At 34.7% G+C, this 19,623-nt stretch overlaps 2 protein-coding genes across 2 annotated transcripts; one reads left to right on the forward strand and one right to left on the reverse strand.

The window, feature by feature from the left end:
* The first annotated feature begins 7,163 nt into the window (after positions 1 to 7,163).
* On the forward strand, positions 7,164 to 8,313 carry LOC116155461 (olfactory receptor 5J2-like). The gene has a single exon (XM_064494242.1). It carries the CDS (start codon positions 7,378 to 7,380, stop codon positions 8,311 to 8,313), a length of 936 nt encoding a protein of 311 aa, XP_064350312.1. The 5' UTR covers positions 7,164 to 7,377.
* A 5,655-nt stretch (positions 8,314 to 13,968) lies between these two features.
* LOC135322950 (olfactory receptor 8K3-like) lies at positions 13,969 to 15,359 on the reverse strand. Its single transcript, XM_064494219.1, has one exon. The coding sequence runs from the start codon at positions 15,246 to 15,248 to the stop codon at positions 14,310 to 14,312; it is 939 nt and encodes a 312-aa protein (XP_064350289.1). The 5' UTR covers positions 15,249 to 15,359; the 3' UTR covers positions 13,969 to 14,309.
* Positions 15,360 to 19,623: the final 4,264 nt, after the last annotated feature.

A 19,623-nucleotide genomic window follows, 5' to 3' on the forward strand; every position in this document is an offset into this window, starting at 1 on the left:
TTATATCCTTATATTCAAATTATGTTCATTTAAAAATATTGCAAAATTTTATAAAATATTATAATATAGTGCATATTGCAACATATTATTTTTCAAACAATGCATTGGATGTGTTTATATAAAACTATATTTGTCAAATATTATATAGGACATATACTAAGAAAAAAAGTTTTAATCTGAAATTCAGATGTGACTGGGCACCCTGTATTTTATCTAGAAATCCTAACCTTAATAGATTCTAATACATGAGATCAGTAATGATTTTTTCAGATATTTCCAACTTCTTCACTTGCAATATCCAAATGCACTTTCAACATTCAGAAATCAAATGGATGCATGGCATCTAGTAAATTCATAGGATTTAAAGTCCTAACAATACTGTACTACTCCAGTCAAAAAGAGAGATAACGAACTTTTGTGGTGTGAAATATCAGCTGTCACTGACCACAAGAGTGTCAATTGTCAGCAGCCAGAAACCATGCGAAATTACCAACGCCCAGGTGATAATCAAAATCGACATTCCTCTCTACTCACCTTTAATGAAGAATTGGCTTTTCTTCTCCAAATTTACATTCACTTTTTCTCTGGGTAGGGAGAGTAAATGCCTTTCCTCTATCTCTGTGATGATGCCTGAGGAAATAGCATATAATTTATTCAGATGATTAAACTCAAATTATCTCAGTGTTTTTTTTTTTTTAATTGCCTGTGGTGCTTACTAATTATCCAGGACATCCTACATATTCCCTAGAGAAAAAATGTAAGGGGCAATTTAAGGAAAGGAACAAAATAAGATAAATGATCTGTACATTCATGGAGACCTACATAAATGCACTCACTCCCATACAGAGTCGATGATTAAAGTAACAATGGAAAATACTTTGACATCAGCTTTATCCTAGTAAAACTGGAACAATTCAAAACTCATGATACATTTTACATGACATTATCATCATCATGTAAGATTTTTTCTTTGAATTTATTATTCAGTTAAAACTATGTAGTAGGCACTGGGTTAAAGATATATAAAGAAATTAAAACCTCAACTTTAAATGAATGCTATACCTTCCTTATCCTTTCATATAGTAAACCCAAAGCGATTGTTGTAATGCCATGTGTTACTCTAATGATTGCCTCAACTGTAGTGTTTCTTGAGCTGAAATCCCACCACTCTTGGGTAACATTCAGTACAATCTAATTAAGAATAAAATCTAATATAAGATGCTACTTTCCTTCTCATAACATTTCACTCATGCCGTCTTTCTCTATAACTTCCATATGTACAAGAATTGAGGGAAATTCACATACAGCTGAAGATGGATACATTTTGAAGAATATTTTATTTGTTCCTAATACCTAAATCAAGATATAGAGCATTTTCAACACCAAAGACATTTCCCTGATTCTTTATATTTCCTACATCTAGACCACATCCATCATGAGGAAATTTTCCTTATCTCTTGACTCCCCAAATAATACTGTCCCACCTCTAGCAACTGCAGCTCTGGTTTCTATCCCTAAACTAATTTTTCCCATTTCTGAATTTCTTGTAATTAGAATCACACAATACATACCTTCAATCTGGTTTCTTTCATTCAGTATAATGATGTTGAATTTCATCTCTGTTGTGTTCTTATGGATACACAGTCCACTTTGTGCATATGCCACAATTCTTTATTCTGCTATTGATGGATATTTGAGATTTGGTTTATTATGAAAAAGTCTACTATAAGCATTCCTATATAACTTTATTTATGGACAGGTGGGTTAATTTCTCTTTGTTAGATTGAAGTGAAATTTTTGGATCATAAGGTAAATGTATATTTAAGTTTGTAGAAAACTTCAAGCTTTCCAAACTTATTATAGCATTTTACATTACCAATAAATATATATATATAAGATTCCCATTTTCTCCATCCCAATATTTGATGTAAATTATTTTTACTTTGAAATGGAAATCTGAGGAAATTATTTCATTGTGATTTTAATTTTCATTTACTTGATAACTAAATATGATGAACACTTTTCTTTGTATCTGTGGGCCATTCATGTAGCTTCTTTTAAAGTATCTAAACTTTTGCCCATTTTAATTTGATTGTTTGTTAATCATTTTTGGGGGGGGAATTTTATATGTGTGCTGGACAAAACTGCCTTTTCAGATTTTCTTCTAGAGGTTTTATTGCTTCAGTTGTTTGGCCCAGGATCCTGCAGTGATACAAAGCAGAGCTGTGCTACCACTGGGGGGGGGCAGAAAACTCTCTCCCATCTGAGAGCTCCACATATACAAACAGATGTGGGTAAGGGGATGGAGTAGGTAGGAGAGGCCATAAAGTTAGTGAAACCCCAGCCCACGGTGCACAGACTCTGATGACTGAGAAGGTAGCAGAACCAAGAACCACTCCCTGTCATCACTTTAAAGGTTGCTTTCATTTCCTTGTACATTTGCATGTCAAGGAATTTTGGAATCTATCTTGGACATTGTAGTATCATGCTACAAAAATGTCTGAAGATTGTTATATCCTTCTTAAGAGGGTTGATTTTATTTGCTCATTTTCTTTCATATTTTATCAGAAAATTAACATGCTTTGACTCAAACTACAAACCCTGTCTCCTGGGTGGTAATACAAATATTATTTCGTATCTTTAGCTCTGTCTGGCATTCTGTAACCTGCTCCACACTTTCATGGCTCAGGGTCGGTTAACTTGGCACACAGAGTATGAATCTAACATTCCCTGGCTTTCCCCTTCCTGGAATGCATCCTTTATTTTCCTTTGACTGTGTTTGTCCCCATTCTGGCTTTCCATTCCTTAGTTCAGAAAGGCAGTGTGTTATATACAAGGTTCCCATTTGGAGCAGATCAAGGCCTTTCTCAAAATAGAATTTGTAAAATGAGAAAATCTCTTGTTCCATTCATATCTAATGCCTTTCAGAACCTGCCTGATTTTCTGTCTCCAATGCTTTCAGGTTTGTTTTGTTCTGTATTTTCTAAGATACTAGATTTTTAACTGTGAGGTGGCATGTCTTAGCAAAGCTTACTTGGTCATTACCAGAAACAAATAAGGAAAATGTATATCTCTTTGAGATTCTCAATTATGTTTTTGCCTGATATAGAATTATTGTCTGATATTTTTCCAGTGTTTTAAGAGGTTGCTCAATTTTCTTCTGCTTCCCACTATTTTTGTCACAAAGTCTGTGTTCATTCTTATCTTTTTTTTTCCTGTATGTATTATTTTTAGGTCTTTCAAGTGTCTACACTTTTAATGCTTTCTATTTAATCTCTTGGTACTTAAGTGTGGATAATTTCTATTCTCTTATGTTCAAATTCACTAATTTATGTCTGTAATGTATATTCTGCCTTTAACAAATACACAATAAAATATTCATATCTGATATGATATTCTGCCCTAGTAACTCAATTTGGTTTTCTATCATGATTCTTCTCTTTTTAATGTTCATGTTGCCTTCAAATTCTTAGAAATGTTTATTACTGTTTTAAAGTTCTTTCTGCCAATTCTATCATCTCTGGTTTTCCTGGGTCCAGATATGATGACTTATTTTCCATAATGTTAATATTTCTTAATGTTTCATAATGTCAATGGTTGTGCATAACATTCTCCTGCTTCTTCAACATGCATGTAAATGTTTCTTTGGATGTTGGACATTGTGGACATTTTTCAGTTGAGTCCAGAATTTTAAATTTTTCTTCAAACAGTGTTGAACTTTGTTTTGGCAGGAAATTTATTTACTTGCAAGTCTGCTTAATCTTTTTGTTAGCTAATGTGGAGCTTTGTTAGAGTGGAGTACAGTGCATCTTTTCCTCTGGGGTCAGTTCTCTCTTCTGCTGTCTTCTGAAAGCCCTAGAGATTCAGTGAGATTCCTGACTAAGCTCTGACAGGAGTGAATGTGTCCCAACCCTGTGTGAACTGGTGGTTTTCATCATGCAGATCCCTGGTGGCTTCTTTTTCCCTAGTAGCTGTTCTTGATCTAGCATTACAGAATCTCACCTTAATAGGTAGGTGCAGTTTAGAAATCAACCAGCATCTCACGTTGATATGCGATCACTTCGTCAGCTTGGGTGTCTCCACTCAAGGACCCAGTTCCACGTGTTCCAGGCACCTCATCCCTTCCTGATCTGATTTTGTGTCTTTATCTCGACATGATTATTGTGTTCCCCATGTACCCACCATCACTCCATGTTGGGGACCAGTAATCATGTCCCTTCTCTCACAGGTCCTGGTTTTGTGCTGACAGACATCAAATATATGAAAACTTCTGTTACATGCCTTCCTCTAATTTTCCAGTTGTTTTCAGCAGCAGATTTATTAAAATTCAACATTCCAGGTACCAAGACTGATAAAACCCCTCAGTTTCCCTACCAGTCTAACTTGAGCATCTTTCCCATTTTTCCCTATAGTGATGATCCATGTTTTCCCTATGAGTCATAAAAGCCAATTTCCTGTTTTAATAACAGATTTCTAGATAATCTAAGTGTCTTTGGGAGTATATTTATTATTCAATCTTTCTAAAAACAAAGATTTGATCATTCTGGTAACCCCCTTGTCTCTGGTGTGTAACATGATGCCTAGAGTGTGGCATCCTTCAGTAAATATTGGTTTGATGAATGAAAGCCTTGAATTTACACATTTCTAGAAGTATTCTTTCCAACTTATTATACACAGTAAACTGAAATTAGAGATAGGCGACCTAACCATCAGAACTTGTGTTTGTGCGTGTTGTGTGTGCGTGTTGTTTTTAAAGAGTCTTTAAAAGTAACAGCATTTTCAGGTTCCTTATCTTGGACATCTGCATAAAGACAAAATTTGTAACAAACCTAGCAATGTCTAACAGTTTATCGCTTAGGTCATTTTCTGTTCTATGGGGCAAATTCTTCTTAATTATTGTTCCTATTATATGTTACTGAATTCAAGAATCCCCTCCCCCCAGCTTGATGTTTTCTTAAATTCTTTATAGCATTTTAGTTAATTACACACTTCAGAGAGATTTATGAGTCATGGGAAAATGTAAAGTCCCTTAAGAGCAGGGTCTCCCAAGGTTTCATGCATTGCTTTGTAACATTTAAGCTGTAAGAGCTTATTAGAGGCTGATGTAAAATGTATATGTGTATACAGTTCTCCCTTCTATCCAAATTTGTCCTCTTAGAGGGAAAAACAATACGCTAAGACTTCATTTGTTGGTTCATTGTTCTGCTTGTTGTATATTAATAGTACAGATTTACCTTCAACCCTTTTACCTGGAGGTGTCTTCAGTTACATACTGTGAATATATTGTTTTTATTAAAAGTAAGGAAACATGGAAAAGGACATGACTTTTCTAGAGCTGAAATTTTAAAATATTTTCTTTTGGTAAGTTAAACTTATTTTATAAAAACTGATGTTTTTCTTTTCTTTTTAAAATGTCCTTATTATCCGAAAGTTTGTTTTAAATCAGATAGAATCATGAATGTTTAGAATATTGAATCCAATTCCATTCTCTCTATGCCACCTCTGTCATTCAGTTCTGTTCACAATACCACCTTAAGTTTTGCAGGAGATGGGCATCCCTGAACAAGTAATATAGTTTAATTTCTAAATTCTGTCTGGAAATCCCATATCCTTAATTATTCTTTCAATGAACACTATTCACAATATATAATCCTTCTTTGAGAAAATTTTATTTAATTGGTACTCTTAAAAGATAAGTCAGAGAACTAGGGGAGCATTCTAACCAACATACATATTCCTGCAGTAATGGGAATGTTCTATAATTAGTGCCATTCAGTACAGTGGCTACTAGCTGCAAATGGCTATTGAACACTTGAATTGGGATTAATTCAAAGAGCAGAAATTTCATCAAATTCTATTTAAATATTCACATAAAGTTACTAGCTAGTGTTTTGGATAATTCAGATGTCATGGACTAATGCTATATTTGGTTTTGAAATACCTAGATTTAATATTATTGCTGAAAGAACTCATACATTTTGGTAAGTAAATTTTTGTAGTGTCTAAGAACTGTATGAGAAATTGTGTGATGTAGGTGTAATTATATTCTGTCTGAGAGAAGATAAATGACTTTACCAAAGTCAATAAATCAATAAATGACAGAAACATCTTTTAATCGCAGTTTGGGCTAATGCTAACCACTTTCCTTTTGTGGCAACTGAAGTATATGAATTAAAGTAAATCAATAGAATTGACATAGATAAACCAAATTTTATCATTGTGTTTATATCTTTATTCCTAAAAATACACTTAAGTATATTAATTAAAATAAATCAGCAGAATTGATGTAGATAAACCAAATTTTATCATTGTGTTTATATCTTTATTCCTAAAAATATAAATAATCTTGACTAAATACAGAATATGAGTGAGCTCTATTTTATTTTGGATATATGTATTTTCTTTAAAAAGCAGGATATATTAGAATAAAAAACCTAAGTAACAAAAAGTAATGAATGGAAACTGGATTTAGAAAACCATAACAGTTTATATATAATTATATAAAGGATAAGAAAGAGTATTCCAGACCAATAGGTAATTGTGGTTATCCACATGCTACATTTTATCTTATCTATGCATGTGTGTATGTGGGTATATACATACATACATTTATATATGCATAACTATAATTGATATATTAAATAATTAAATATAGAAAATGTTAAGCATGACATTTTATAGAAACTTATACAACAACAGATACATAAGCATATAAGCATAATGTGCATAAGCCAAAAATCAGCATGTAATTTGTGATGTCCTCTAACTGCTCCAAGCAGGCAAGACGTAGCTCTCTGTGCTCCAAGTCTCGTGGTTGAGTGAGTCCACTGGTGATCTCCTTCCATGGTGTTGATAAGGAGGCATCAGAAGGGGCCAGAGATTTAGACACTTTTAAGAGGATCATGACATCATCTTTGGCGGTCAGGACCCCATCTCATAATCTTTGCCTATCTCTGCTTATATCATAGTGCTTTTGTGGACTAGTTACATGTGTAATACTAGAGCTGATTTGAGATCTTCTTGTAATGCACTTCTTTTATACCTAAAAATGAGGAGATTTATAGAAGGCTTAAATTAAATTTTGAAAATTCTTTTCACTTGTCATCAATGTCCCTCATGCCAGATGTCATTTTCTTATAGAGGCAGGCACTTTAGAGACAGAATTAAATTTGTGAGAGGCAAAATGCATTTTCATCATTTTCTTACAGAATAGAACTATACGTAACACACACACAAATCGAAGCAATCTAATCAAGCTCCAAGGACAGAAGCCTATAGTGTTTCTATTATCTTTTAATAATAAATACCAGATTCTCCTGTGTCCATTCTAACCTGCATGTATTTTTCACCTCAGAGGTCAAGATAAAGAATTAACCAATGGCTGAAGAGAATTTTACAGTTGTCACTAAATTTATTCTTTTAGGACTGACAGACTGGGCTGAACTGAAAGTTGTGCTTTTTGTGTTGTTCCTGGTGATTTATGCTGTTACTTTGGTGGGGAATCTGGGCATGATCTTGTTAATCTACATCACACCCAAATTCCACACTCCCACGTACTGTTTCCTCAGCTGCCTTTCATTTGTGGATGCCTGCTACTCATCTGCCATAGCACCCAAGATGCTGACCAACCTCGTGGTTGTGAAGGGAACCATCTCTTTCTCTGCTTGCATGGCACAGCATTTATGTTTTGGGATCTTTGTTACCACAGAAGGCTTCTTGCTGTCGGTGATGGCGTACGACCGTTACGTCGCCATTGTGAATCCTTTGCTTTATACTATAGCCATGCCTAAGAGGAAATGTGCAGGGCTGGTCGCTGGGTCATGGATTTGTGGAATAATTAACTTGTTAATACACACAATAAGTTTGGGGAAACTGTCCTTCTGTAGGCTGAATGTTGTCAACCACTTCTTCTGTGATATTCCATCACTCCTAAAGCTGTCTTGTTCTGATACCTCCATGAATGAGCTGATGCTCTCAATCTTCTCTGGAGTCATTGCCATGGCCACCTTCTTGACTGTGATCATTTCCTACATGTTCATTGCTGTTGCTATCCTGAGGATCCGCTCAGCAGCAGGCAGACAGAAAGCCTTCTCCACCTGTGCCTCTCACCTGACTGCTGTGACCATATTCTATGGTACCTTAAGCTTTAGTTACATTCAGCCAAGCTCCCAGTATTCTGTAGAACAGGAGAAGATGGTTTCTGTGTTCTACACACTAGTGATTCCCATGTTAAACCCCCTGATTTACAGTCTGAGAAACAAAGAGGTAAAGGATGCTGTGAGAAGAGCCATAGAAATGAAATATTCCCTCTGATAATTTGAAATCACTGTTAACCCTATAATACTGTACCAGTTGGTTCTCACTTCAAAGACTTCCATGAATGTTAAAGCTTCTAAGGACTGCACAGATAATTTCATTCTATACACTTATTTGCCATATGAGGAGACAGCCAATAGGAGAAAGCTGTGTAACCATACAGCTGCATGAGGAAAACCACAGTCTATCACATAAGTCTTCTTCTGGTATCCTGGGTTGTGAATTTCTGAGTCAGTACACAGTAGAGTATTACATTTATATTTTTGGTTGTTTAGAGAAAATAATTGTATAATAATACTTGCATTTGAAGACATAAAAATAAAGTACTTACTAAGAAAAATAATTGGTTTTCAATTTTCTAAGAATATAGATATAATGTCTATAGCCAAAATCTGCCTTCACTGATTTGTGTTTTAAATGGTCTAAAGAGTGATTGTGACATTATGATAAAAAATACATATTTGATCGATCTTCATCCTCCATTTTTGTACATTGTTCCTAACATCCTTGGAATTTCCTAGGTGAGGAAAACAATAAAGGTGTCTTGTTATGTTTTGAAGACATAGCTTTACAGAAATCATGATGTTAAGTATAGTAAAATTATATATGAAATTCAACCCCCAGGTAACAAAACATCAATTCGCCCAGTCTCTTTAGAAGTTTTGAATTGTGTTTCTATTTTTGTGATTATTTAACATTGCTATTTTTTGTTATGTTTTGAATAAGTAGCTCTCATTTTGCCTTTCTTTAAGTGTATAGTAGACACACAACAAATAAAAATAGAACAAGTGAGTCCTCTAACTTTGTCCTTTTTTATTTTTAAAATTCTTTGGCCTATTCTAATTTCTTTGTCCTTCCATTTATAGTTTGGAATCAGCTTCTAGATTTCTCCCACTTAATGAATAGATGTTTCACATCTTAAAAATACTGTGGCTTCCAATCCATGAGCAAAATATAATTCTCCATTTACACATCTTCAGTTTGTTTCATCAGTTTTGCTGTGTTCAACAGGTAGAGCTTGATCATATTCTGTCAGATTTATAATAAAATCATGTATTTTGGTTTTATTGTATTAATTTGTATAATTTTTAAAATTTCCAATTGTTTATTACATATATTCAGAAATGCAGAAGAATTCTGTATGTTGGCTTTGCATACTGTGGATTTACTGTACTGAGTGATTAGTTCTAGTAACTTTTACAGTTTCATTTTCTATGTAAACAATCATGCCAACTACAAATAGAGGCAATTTCACTGATCAGTTTCAAATCAGTATGTCTTTTTATTCTTTTCCTCACCTTATTCCACAGGCTGGGATCTCCATTACGGTCTTTAATAGTTGTGAGATAAAACAGTCTTGTCTTTCTCCAGTTTTAGTAGGAAAATATTTATGTTTTCATAGTTAAGTGTGCTGTTCATGTAAGTTTTACTGTAGATGTCCTGTATCATTTTGCAGGGAGCCCTTATCTATTTCCAGATTGTTGAGATTTAATTTTATTTTTTACTGTAAATGCACACTGAATTTCATCAAACACTTTTTCTGCATCAACTGAGAGAAACCATATTTTTTTCTTTATTCTGTTGATATGATTAACTACATTATTGATATTTAAATGTTGAACTAAGCTTACATTCCTAAAATAAACCTTATTTTGGTCATCATTTATTATTAATTCTATATATTGGATTAAACTTACTAATATTTTATTGAAGATTTTTTATGACTATGATCTTGAGTTTACAGATTAGCAAGCTGTGTTATTCTTTTCTTGTATTGTCTTTGTCTGGTTTTGGTGTCTCAGTTATACTGACGTCAAAAATTTTGCTGGAAAGTGACCTCTTTTCTCCTACTTCTTGGAAGAAGAAAGTGTGAGATTTTTTTTTCATTAAATATTAGTAGAATTTGTCAATGATACCATCATTTAGCCTCTGGTTTTCTTAGGAGGTTTTTCTATTAATTCAATTTTTAAAAATATATCTAGCTCTAAAATTTCTCTATTACAATTTAGTGTGTTTTATACTTTGAGTCTTTCAAGGAATTTGCCTGTATGGTCTCAAATTCATGGACAAAAGTTTGTTCATAATATTTCCGTTACACTTTTGATATTTGCAGGGGAGGGATGTCAGTATCAAATTTATTTAATTTTAATCTTATGGTAGTTTATGATGAAAAATAATGTGAAAATGAATATACATATATTCATGTACGACTGAAGAATTGTGCTGCACACCAGAAATTGACAGAACATTGCAAACTGACTATACCTCTATAAAAAAAATTATTTAATTTTAAGAGGCTTTACAGGACAGACAGAACAGCATGGATAACCCCACAGCAGAGATCCAATGACCCCTGATTTCAGCCTCCATTGCCCCAGGACTTTTCTGTTTGAAACAAACTTGGGCACCAGAAATAAGCTGTATGCAGGAAAATCTCAGCTCAAGGAAGCCACCGGCTATAGGACCTCTCAAGTTTTTCATCCTTGTTAGTAACATAGCCTCCTCATATGGTCCATGCAGCATACAATCATGTCAACTGGACTTCCATGCATCATTTTTGGAAGCATATTTTTACTTATCTATTTTTCCATATAGTCCCCACAAATTCCTTGAGTTAATTCTGGAAGTGAGCTCTATCAAATAGAGCATTAGGTGTCCCGTGGACTAGAAATAATTACACAAACTAACTGTTAAGGAATTTCTTCCAGTATTTTAACTTTGACTTTTGTTATTTGCTACATATTCCTTAGATATTTTTTGAAATGTTTATTACATCAATTTCTATAATGTTTTCTGTACAAGTTAGAATGCTGACCATTTAATAGAGCCCAAATTATCCAATGTCAAGTTGGGATTTTGTAAACAAAAACATATTACCCATAACTACAGCCCCTCATATGTTTTATAACATTTCTTTCCCTCTGCCCTGTATCTCTCAATTCTTTTTTACCTTCCTACAGTTTTTTTCTGGACACAAAGCTACTATATATGTAACTTATCCAAAGCTAAAGTACTAATTTCTCTAACAATGCGACCGCCAATTGTTTTTATGTTATGGGGCTTTTAGGTCAACCTCACATAATGTGTTCCTTGTGATCACTTTTTTCATAAGTTTTATTTTCATTCAGGTTATCAAGGGAAGTTACGGAGCCTCTGCTGTACCATATGGTTGCAGCACACTCAGCAAATCACATGTCAATTAATATTACCATGTCACTTTAACAGATTTTCCAAGCCAAAGTACCCTCTTTTCCAAGATCATACATTTCTAGACCAGGAGAGTCAGTGGAGACAACTTTCAATAGACCTCAGTCTCTGTCCAGTTTGTGGACACCATTACAACCCAGCAGCGAAGGCCAGGTCCCACCAGCTTGGGTTTCCAGTCACCAGTGTGAAAGCCTAAGTCTGACCTGTAAGTCAGACTGCCCTGCAAATGACACGTCAGCCAGTCCTTCCCTCCTGAGGGCTTGCTGTTCACATTTTATTCCATCAGGTTTGTGACAGTCGCAGGACAATTGCACATTTCCTCATCAGCTTTACAAGCAGACTGTGCAACACAGCCATGTTTCCTGGATGAGAGATCTCTCTCTGGTCTCTGCCTCTTTCTGGGTAGACATGCTCTTCCTATGATGGTGAACCTCAAGGAAAACCCTTCGGATGGAGCTGGCATGAGAAGTCTGGCCCTCAAGGGCCTCGAGCCTCTGTTAGACTGTTGTGGCCAGTCAGCCTAGCCACTGAAAGTGTTGTTGCCACTGAGTATTTGCAGAAAGGAGTGACTTAATTTTAATCATGCACCCCAAGGCATTATGTCACACCAGAGATTATTAGTGGTGCGTGTTCGATGGCGTATGATTCAAGGCTTCCTATAGTGGATAATATTTATTTTTTTTGTTTTATGTGAACACAAACTGATAGAAGTCAAGGCTTCCCATAACTGGATATGCATTACTATGCAAAACACACAAGTTTGTCAGGATTTCATACAAAATATTTTAATCCTTATCATCGAGAAGCTAAGGAAGGTAAGATTGCCTGTAAATACAATGTAAACTTCTGTTCAAATATGAAATAGTAGGAAATGGAGAAGCACCATGTGCGCTTGTGAAGGGCATGCCCCTCATATTTCCACTCACATATGCTAGAAATTAGAATAGAACCCCTCCCGTTCCAGGACTTTGAGAGCTCGCTTCTTGATAGCATCACGGTCAGCTCTCCAGCGGTTGCTCTTTTCCCAGGGGACCCTGGGATATTTGTGGTACTGATTTGTTATTTCCCACACTCTCCTTCTTTCCCAGTGGCACCTTTCTCCAATGAAGAAACCATACGCAGATGCAGTTTGACACTTGAGAATATGATGGTTGTTGTGAGTCATTAAATACCTAATGAATTTCTTATTCTAAAGATAATACCATCTAATTTTCATATTCAAGCTTCTCAATTAGTATTGTTTCTCTCTCCCATTTTCAGGCACTCTATCAATGACACATAGTGTAGGTTTATCAGTGAAGCTTCTTTCCATGATGTTGGTAAATATTTCTGAGTTGTATGTTCCTTTCATCTGTCCAGTCACTGTGCTGGGCAGCCTTTGGGTGTTTCCATGAGTCAGGGCAACACTCAATATGTGGTACCTCTTTGGGAAGGTGTTTTTCTTGGTCTATATGAATGCTACACCCTAAAATACCGTAGTACCCAAACTTTGCACCTGCACATGACACTCAGCCTTTCCCCACTGTATCATTTAGGAGTACTGTCACCATGCATGTAATGGATCATTTAACAAATTCTAGCTCAACAGAGCTTAATTTTTTAAAAAAAGTGATCGCATGTCATGCTTTATGGCTTTCATTCTTTAAGTAGTGAATAGTATTAGAGTCAATATATTCTTTTGTCCTTAAATTAATTTCTCAAGTGGCTGAAGCTTACATAAAAAGCTTCTTCAAAGTCTGAGAAGCAGAAGGTGTTGGAGAATGATTATTTCCCTCACAGACTTCTCTTTTTTGGGAAAGAACATTTATCTCTTGTATTGTGCCTTACCGAATTCCTCCTACAAATCTTTAGGGGTATTTCTTAAAATGGAAACTCCCTTGTTTCCTTATCAGCATGCATGTCCTGAGAACTTAATAGTAATTTTTGCCCTCCTTCAATTTATTATAGATCTACTCAGATTTTGTCTTGTCTTCACTTTGCTGTGGATTTCTATTTTAACAAGGATACAGAAACAACTGGAATATAACTTTTAAACATGGATAATTACTTTTTTTTTGTCAAAAAGACAGGAATATATTACAGTCTCCTAAACCAAACTGCCAGTTATAAAAAAAGAACAACGACTTGGGGGAATAAAATTTACAAATCTGGGAGCTTATGAGGGACCACAAAATTTATCTTAATTGGAATATCTTCTGATATCAACCAAATGGACTGGTTGAGACAAAAATTATACACCAAACAGAACCTACAGATGTTTGGTGAAACTATTAGACTCATATACAGAAGTGAAGGAATTGATGAGTAAAAAAAGTGGAATCCCAATGTTTAAAATAAGGATATTTGATTAAACTAATATGACAGAGTACTTCAAGTCATCAAATACACAGATAAAACATAACAAGGAAGAGTGTGAAGGCTAAAACAGAAGGAAAAGAAAGGACTTAGAAGTACAGACACACACTCTACAATTTTATTCTAATAGATGAGAAAAATACCAGAATCATTGACAGCTTTTTTCTGGTCTATATCCACCTAACACATCCTACTGTGTTATAACATTTACTTTACTTATGTATGTAATTGATAGTTCCCACTCAAGATAGTCAAATATTTTTACTCTTTTGTTCATTAATTTATTTACAATAATTAGAAATACCTGGCATATGTAAGACAATCTATAAATATGTGTTGAACTCATTAATGCTCACTATTTCTTTTGGAGGCAAACAGAGCAAAATTTAAGGTCCATAACCAGTTTGTAGGACTCATATTGTATGTAAACTTTAAGAGAAAACATTGCATAGTTTTTTCCACATCCTTTGTAGGGCACATTTCACATCTTTGTTCTTCAGGCTATAGATCAAGGGATTTAACATGGGGATGACGAGGGTGTAAAATATGGAAGCCACTTTGTCAGTGTCAAAGGAATGACTGGACTCTGGTTGCACATACATAAATGTCAAAGTCCTGTAGAACACTGTGACCACTGTCAGGTGGGACCCACAGGTAGAGAAAGGTTTCTGCCTACCTTCAGCAGAGTTCTTCTTGAGAACGGATTCAAGAATGCACAGGTAAGACATGAGAACTATCAGAAGGGAGAAAATCAAGTTAAAACCTGCTAAGATCAGAATAATCAGTTCAATTTCACAAGTGTTTGAACAGAGCAAAGATATCAAAGGAAGACTGTCACAGTAGAAATGCTTAATGACATTGTAGCCAGAGAAGGATAAATTAAATATCTTTGTGGTGACTAGAAGAGAAACAAATGTGCAATAGAGATAGGGGACTGCCACCAGCACCTGACATGCCCTTTGTGACATGATGAATGTGTAGAGCAGAAGGTTACAGATGGCCACATAGCGGTCATAGGACATTGCTGACAGAATGAAAAGTTCACTAATGATGAACTCAAGAAAGAAAGCTAGTTGTGTAGCACAAAAATAATAGATTTTATTTTGATCTGCAACAAAATTTACCAACATTTTGGGTCCTATGGTAGTTGAATAACCCAAATCAGTAAAAGCCAGGTGTCTGAGAAGGAAGTACATGGGTGTCTGTAGCCCGGAGTCCACTTTGGTGAGGATGACCACGCCCAAGCTGCCCACCACTGAGATCACATAGATGACGAGGAAGAGCCCAAATAACGGAGCCTGCAGCTCAGAGCGGTCTGTGATTCCCGTGAGAATGAATTCACTCAGCACTGTTTGATTGTACTTTTCCATCCAGACTTAGTAGAGAACATATTCCGAATAGAGACATCAGCATAGTCAATAGATTTGGTGAATTATCTTCTTGGAGACGTGTTAGTATGCAAAGCTAGTGTGAATATGATACATTTAAATGTTCCAGGTTAGAATATTTGAAAATAAATTCATCTACTGGACATCAAAATCTAGAGATCGAAAAAAATATGGAAATACATCAGTGGTTCTCTACTGGAGTGATTTTACTCCTCAGATAATATCTAATGGTTTGAGTCCAGTTAAGCTGTTCAGTATTTTACAGTAGCCACTATCCAAACTGTAACAATATTCAGCCAGTGGTCACAATAGTATCAAGGTTGAGAAACCCTGATGGTATGCATATAGATATCTAGACAGAGAGAGTTACATAAATATGGATAACAAAGCAAAAAGGAAAACACAATAAAACAATGTTAAAGCTTCAGGTATTAAATATACGGGCAGTTATTTAACTATTCTTTAAAATTTTCCTTTTACTACTTATATGGTACAATCACATAATGACATTTATAAAATGTATCAATAATAGAACATAATACATATGCCAATTATATAATAAAAATTTCAAACCACAAATTCCAAAAGTTCATTTAACCCACTACTCAAAACATAGTCCTATGAAAGATCTGATACCTTCAGGTGGTACTGGCTGAAGAGTTAGCGCCCTTGGCAGTTACAGATAAGTGTATGAATAAGGAAAGTGTAATGGGTCACAGTGGGGATTATTTTTGTTTATATGGTGAAACATACTGGGAGATGTGTGTGTGTAAATACAATTTCTGCAGTACCTTTATGTGTGGTGTAGACAAAGGGTTAATTGGGGCAAATAATGTAAATTATCTAAAACTGTTTATTCTCCTATATAAAGCAAAGTATTTTGCAGGGTTGTTGGGAAGGATAAAGATTCCATGATTCAATGAGTCTCTGTTACCTGAAAATATTTCTCAAATATCAAGTACATACTTTCTTTTTTTTCTTTTTTAGTAGTGATAGTAACTCTCCTGGAAAAGGTTTTATATCTAAATTCATTCTCTGGACTGCAAGGTCTTTGGCAGGGCTATAGTGATGGGTAGTGTGGAATTGGTAGGCTGTAACACATGCAACTTACCCCAGTCCCTACCCTACCCCTATTTCATGACTAAACTTGAACAATTGAGTTGGGATCGCTTATCTTCTAATTTTAATCCATTTTACCAGCATTTTAATGCAAGTTATTTTGATATAAATTTGCTTAAAATATTTTTCCCCTTGCAGCATTTTCATTAAGATTGAAATATACTACCTTGTATGTAACAAATCAGAAGCACTATGTCATGCAAGAAACTAGGGAACTCTGAAGAAATTGGGCCAACTGGGAGGAAAAGAGGTCACTAGCAGTGGTTTTACATAGTGAACGTCTGTAAAAATTCCCTTTGGATTATGGGATACAATACTTTAAAGAAAAAAAATGTTTAAAATCATGATGATGCATGATACCATAGAGACAAGATAAAATGCACCAAAGATGAGACATACATGGATTCCTATATGTGATTTGAAATCCTTCTGCACATTAAGCCCACAGGGACTCTTTCAAACTATGATAAAGCACAGAAGGCAGGTAACCATGTATATAATGGCATGAAATGTATCTAAAATACCCTAAAAACCCACAGATAAAAAATTATATAGCAGAGTAGGAGGTGAATCACATGTTAAAGTAAGATAATTATTTTTGGTTTAAAACTTTCAGCCATCAGGGGTCCTGGGTTTTTGTTGTTATTGTTTGTTTTTTATTTTCTCTCTTTTTTTAAGGAATAGAAATTATTCTTTTTAAATAAAATAAAAAGAGTCTCTGAGTGCACTCTATGCAGACAAAAACATAGAATTTCACCACATTAAATATAAAGGTAATTACATGCAATTTATGCTAAATTACTGAAAATGTTGCTTCTAAATTTGTGACCTCCTGCTATTCTACACTGCCTTGAAGCACATACCTTTTTTATATTAGAAACCTGGAAATGTGCATCAGTAGACTGTATTATTAGAGAAATATTAAACTCAATAAAGAGGAGGATAAATCTTGGTTTTTGTTTTTTTTTTCTTTTAGGCTTCCTTCATATTGTTTCTCTTTACTATCATGGAAGGCTAAAAAAGCAAACAGCACGTGGTAAGTACCAATTTTCCCATAAGGTAAGGGAAGATAAGATCATTTTCCCACACTGGCTTTGGAGTTTGATGGAAAAAACCAAATTGTTCTTTCACAGTTTAGTATATCTGTTGAATTTTCAGTTTTTATTTTTTTGAAGCTATACTCTTTGAGAGAATTATATCTGGTTTCTGTCAGGTCTCACTAGAAAATGGATCATATGCTGAACATTGCACCATTATCATAAAACTGGGTACTTAAAAGGCTCCTAGTGTCCCAAAAAAGCTTTTCCCACCTCAGTGTGAGGGGGCAACCTCTTTTTTCCTCATCAAGTTATCAAGTGAGAATTATCTTTCTATGGTTATTTAAATGACCATTAAAAGTGAAGTTACCTTTGCAAGGATCACAAAAACAGTCCAGCATCACTAAAAAAGTATTTGGAAGGACATCAGAATGAGAGACTGAATACCTGCAGTTTCTTAATTTTGGCAATTATAAAAATTTCATGCCTCTCTTTTTTGATGGAGGTGCTGGGGATTGAACCCGGGACCTTGTGCATGCACTCTACCACTGAGCTGTACCCTTCCCCTATCACTTAAAAGAAATATTTTACAAACAATAGGATAGTGATTCAAAGAGGCATATGAGCATTAAGCCTCTCTACCCATGTGACAGTATTCAAAAATTAAGAAGAAAAAAAGAAAGAGTTCCTATTCTTGTTTGAGAGCATTATTGTTGTTAGAAAGAAAACAGGACTGAATCAGAAATGGTCACATTTCTCTTTGGCTTTGCCGTGGAATTAGAGTGGAACTTTGCAAAACATCACTGAGACAGTGCGGATATCGGTAGCATACGGTCCCATGTGAAATATGCTATCATTTTTACCTTTAATAAAGCCTCTGTCTTGACTCCCATATGTGTTTCTTAACATGACATATTGAGAACAATTTATATATTTTGTTCACCTTTTGAGACTCTCCCTGAGGAAATGCCAAGCAATTTGTTGATTATCCCTAAAGCATAGGACAGCACAGCAAAATGCCTGGCAGTGGTTCAAAAATTGTCAAGAACAATTTGTATTCACCAGTGAGTAAGTTTATTATTTGTTTAATTCCTATTTTTCACTCTTAGTTAACTTTCCATTTGTGCCACACAGGACTCTTGAGTAAATGGTTAGATGTTTAGGACCAGATTATCAAGAGTGCCCGAACCCACAGAGGTCTCCTCAAGTGGGTAACACGGTGGAGAAGTGTCAAACTCCGTCCTATTACATTCTTTGAAAAATTTAAATAGAGTAAAAATGATGCATTAGGGAAATGTGACCTGTTATCTCCTTGATTTTAGTTGTTTTTGTTGTTTTCCTTCCCTCTGAAGCAGGCATTCGTTACTCATTTTTCTTCAATTCATAGTGTGTTGCCATCTTTGACTAGTTACAAATTCTCTTTTGATATGTTTTTTCCTTAATTGCACGTTGCAGCATTTCATTTATTCCATTCTGTGCAATTCCTACTCCAATTTTTCTTCCCCTCCTGGAAATATTCTACTAATATACAAACTCAGTATATCTTACAGTACATTCAGATCTTTGATTTATTTAATCAGCATACTTTTCTTCATACATATCCTGCACATTTTCTGAGTTTCTTACTATTTCATTATACTTGTGTGATTGTAAGTGGTACATGTATATGCAAGTATATATATATTTATTTTGATTTCTGCATGTTATTTGTATACATATGTGAATTAACATCTTGCTGAACTCACTTTGTGGGGAGAATTCCTTGAGATTTTCTATTCAACAGCATGTTGTTTGCAGTTACAGATCATCTTACTTCTTCTTTTCCAAGATGTATGCCTTTTATGCCTTTTTTTTTTTTGTACATTCTGAGATTTCTTATTTGATCTGCTTTGTACAACTACAGATGCGTGCATTTTAGATTTTTTTGTAATTTAATTTTAGATTATTTATTATTTTAAGTCAGCATCCTTTCCTTTGCATAATAATTTTGAGAGCCATCCATATTTTCAGTGTATCAATAATTTACTACTTTTTATAGCTATGTGGTATTCACTTGCTTGGATATCCCACTCTCAAGTGGATCAATTTTTAGATTGTTTCCAGTGTCTGACTGCTATAAAGAAAGCTTATACAGACATTTGCATACATGTGTTTGTAATAAAATGTGCTTTCATATCTTGTGGGTAAATACGGGCCAGTCA

This window comes from Camelus dromedarius, chromosome 15 (assembly GCF_036321535.1).
Source record: "Camelus dromedarius isolate mCamDro1 chromosome 15, mCamDro1.pat, whole genome shotgun sequence".
Lineage (NCBI taxonomy): Eukaryota > Metazoa > Chordata > Mammalia > Artiodactyla > Camelidae > Camelus > Camelus dromedarius.

Bases quoted from the DNA above. Each gene is read 5' to 3' on its own strand.
- LOC116155461 (XM_064494242.1), top strand. From the start codon at position 7,378: ATGGCTGAAGAGAATTTTACAGTTGTCACTAAATTTATTCTTTTAGGA.
- LOC135322950 (XM_064494219.1), bottom strand. From the start codon at position 15,248: ATGGAAAAGTACAATCAAACAGTGCTGAGTGAATTCATTCTCACGGGA.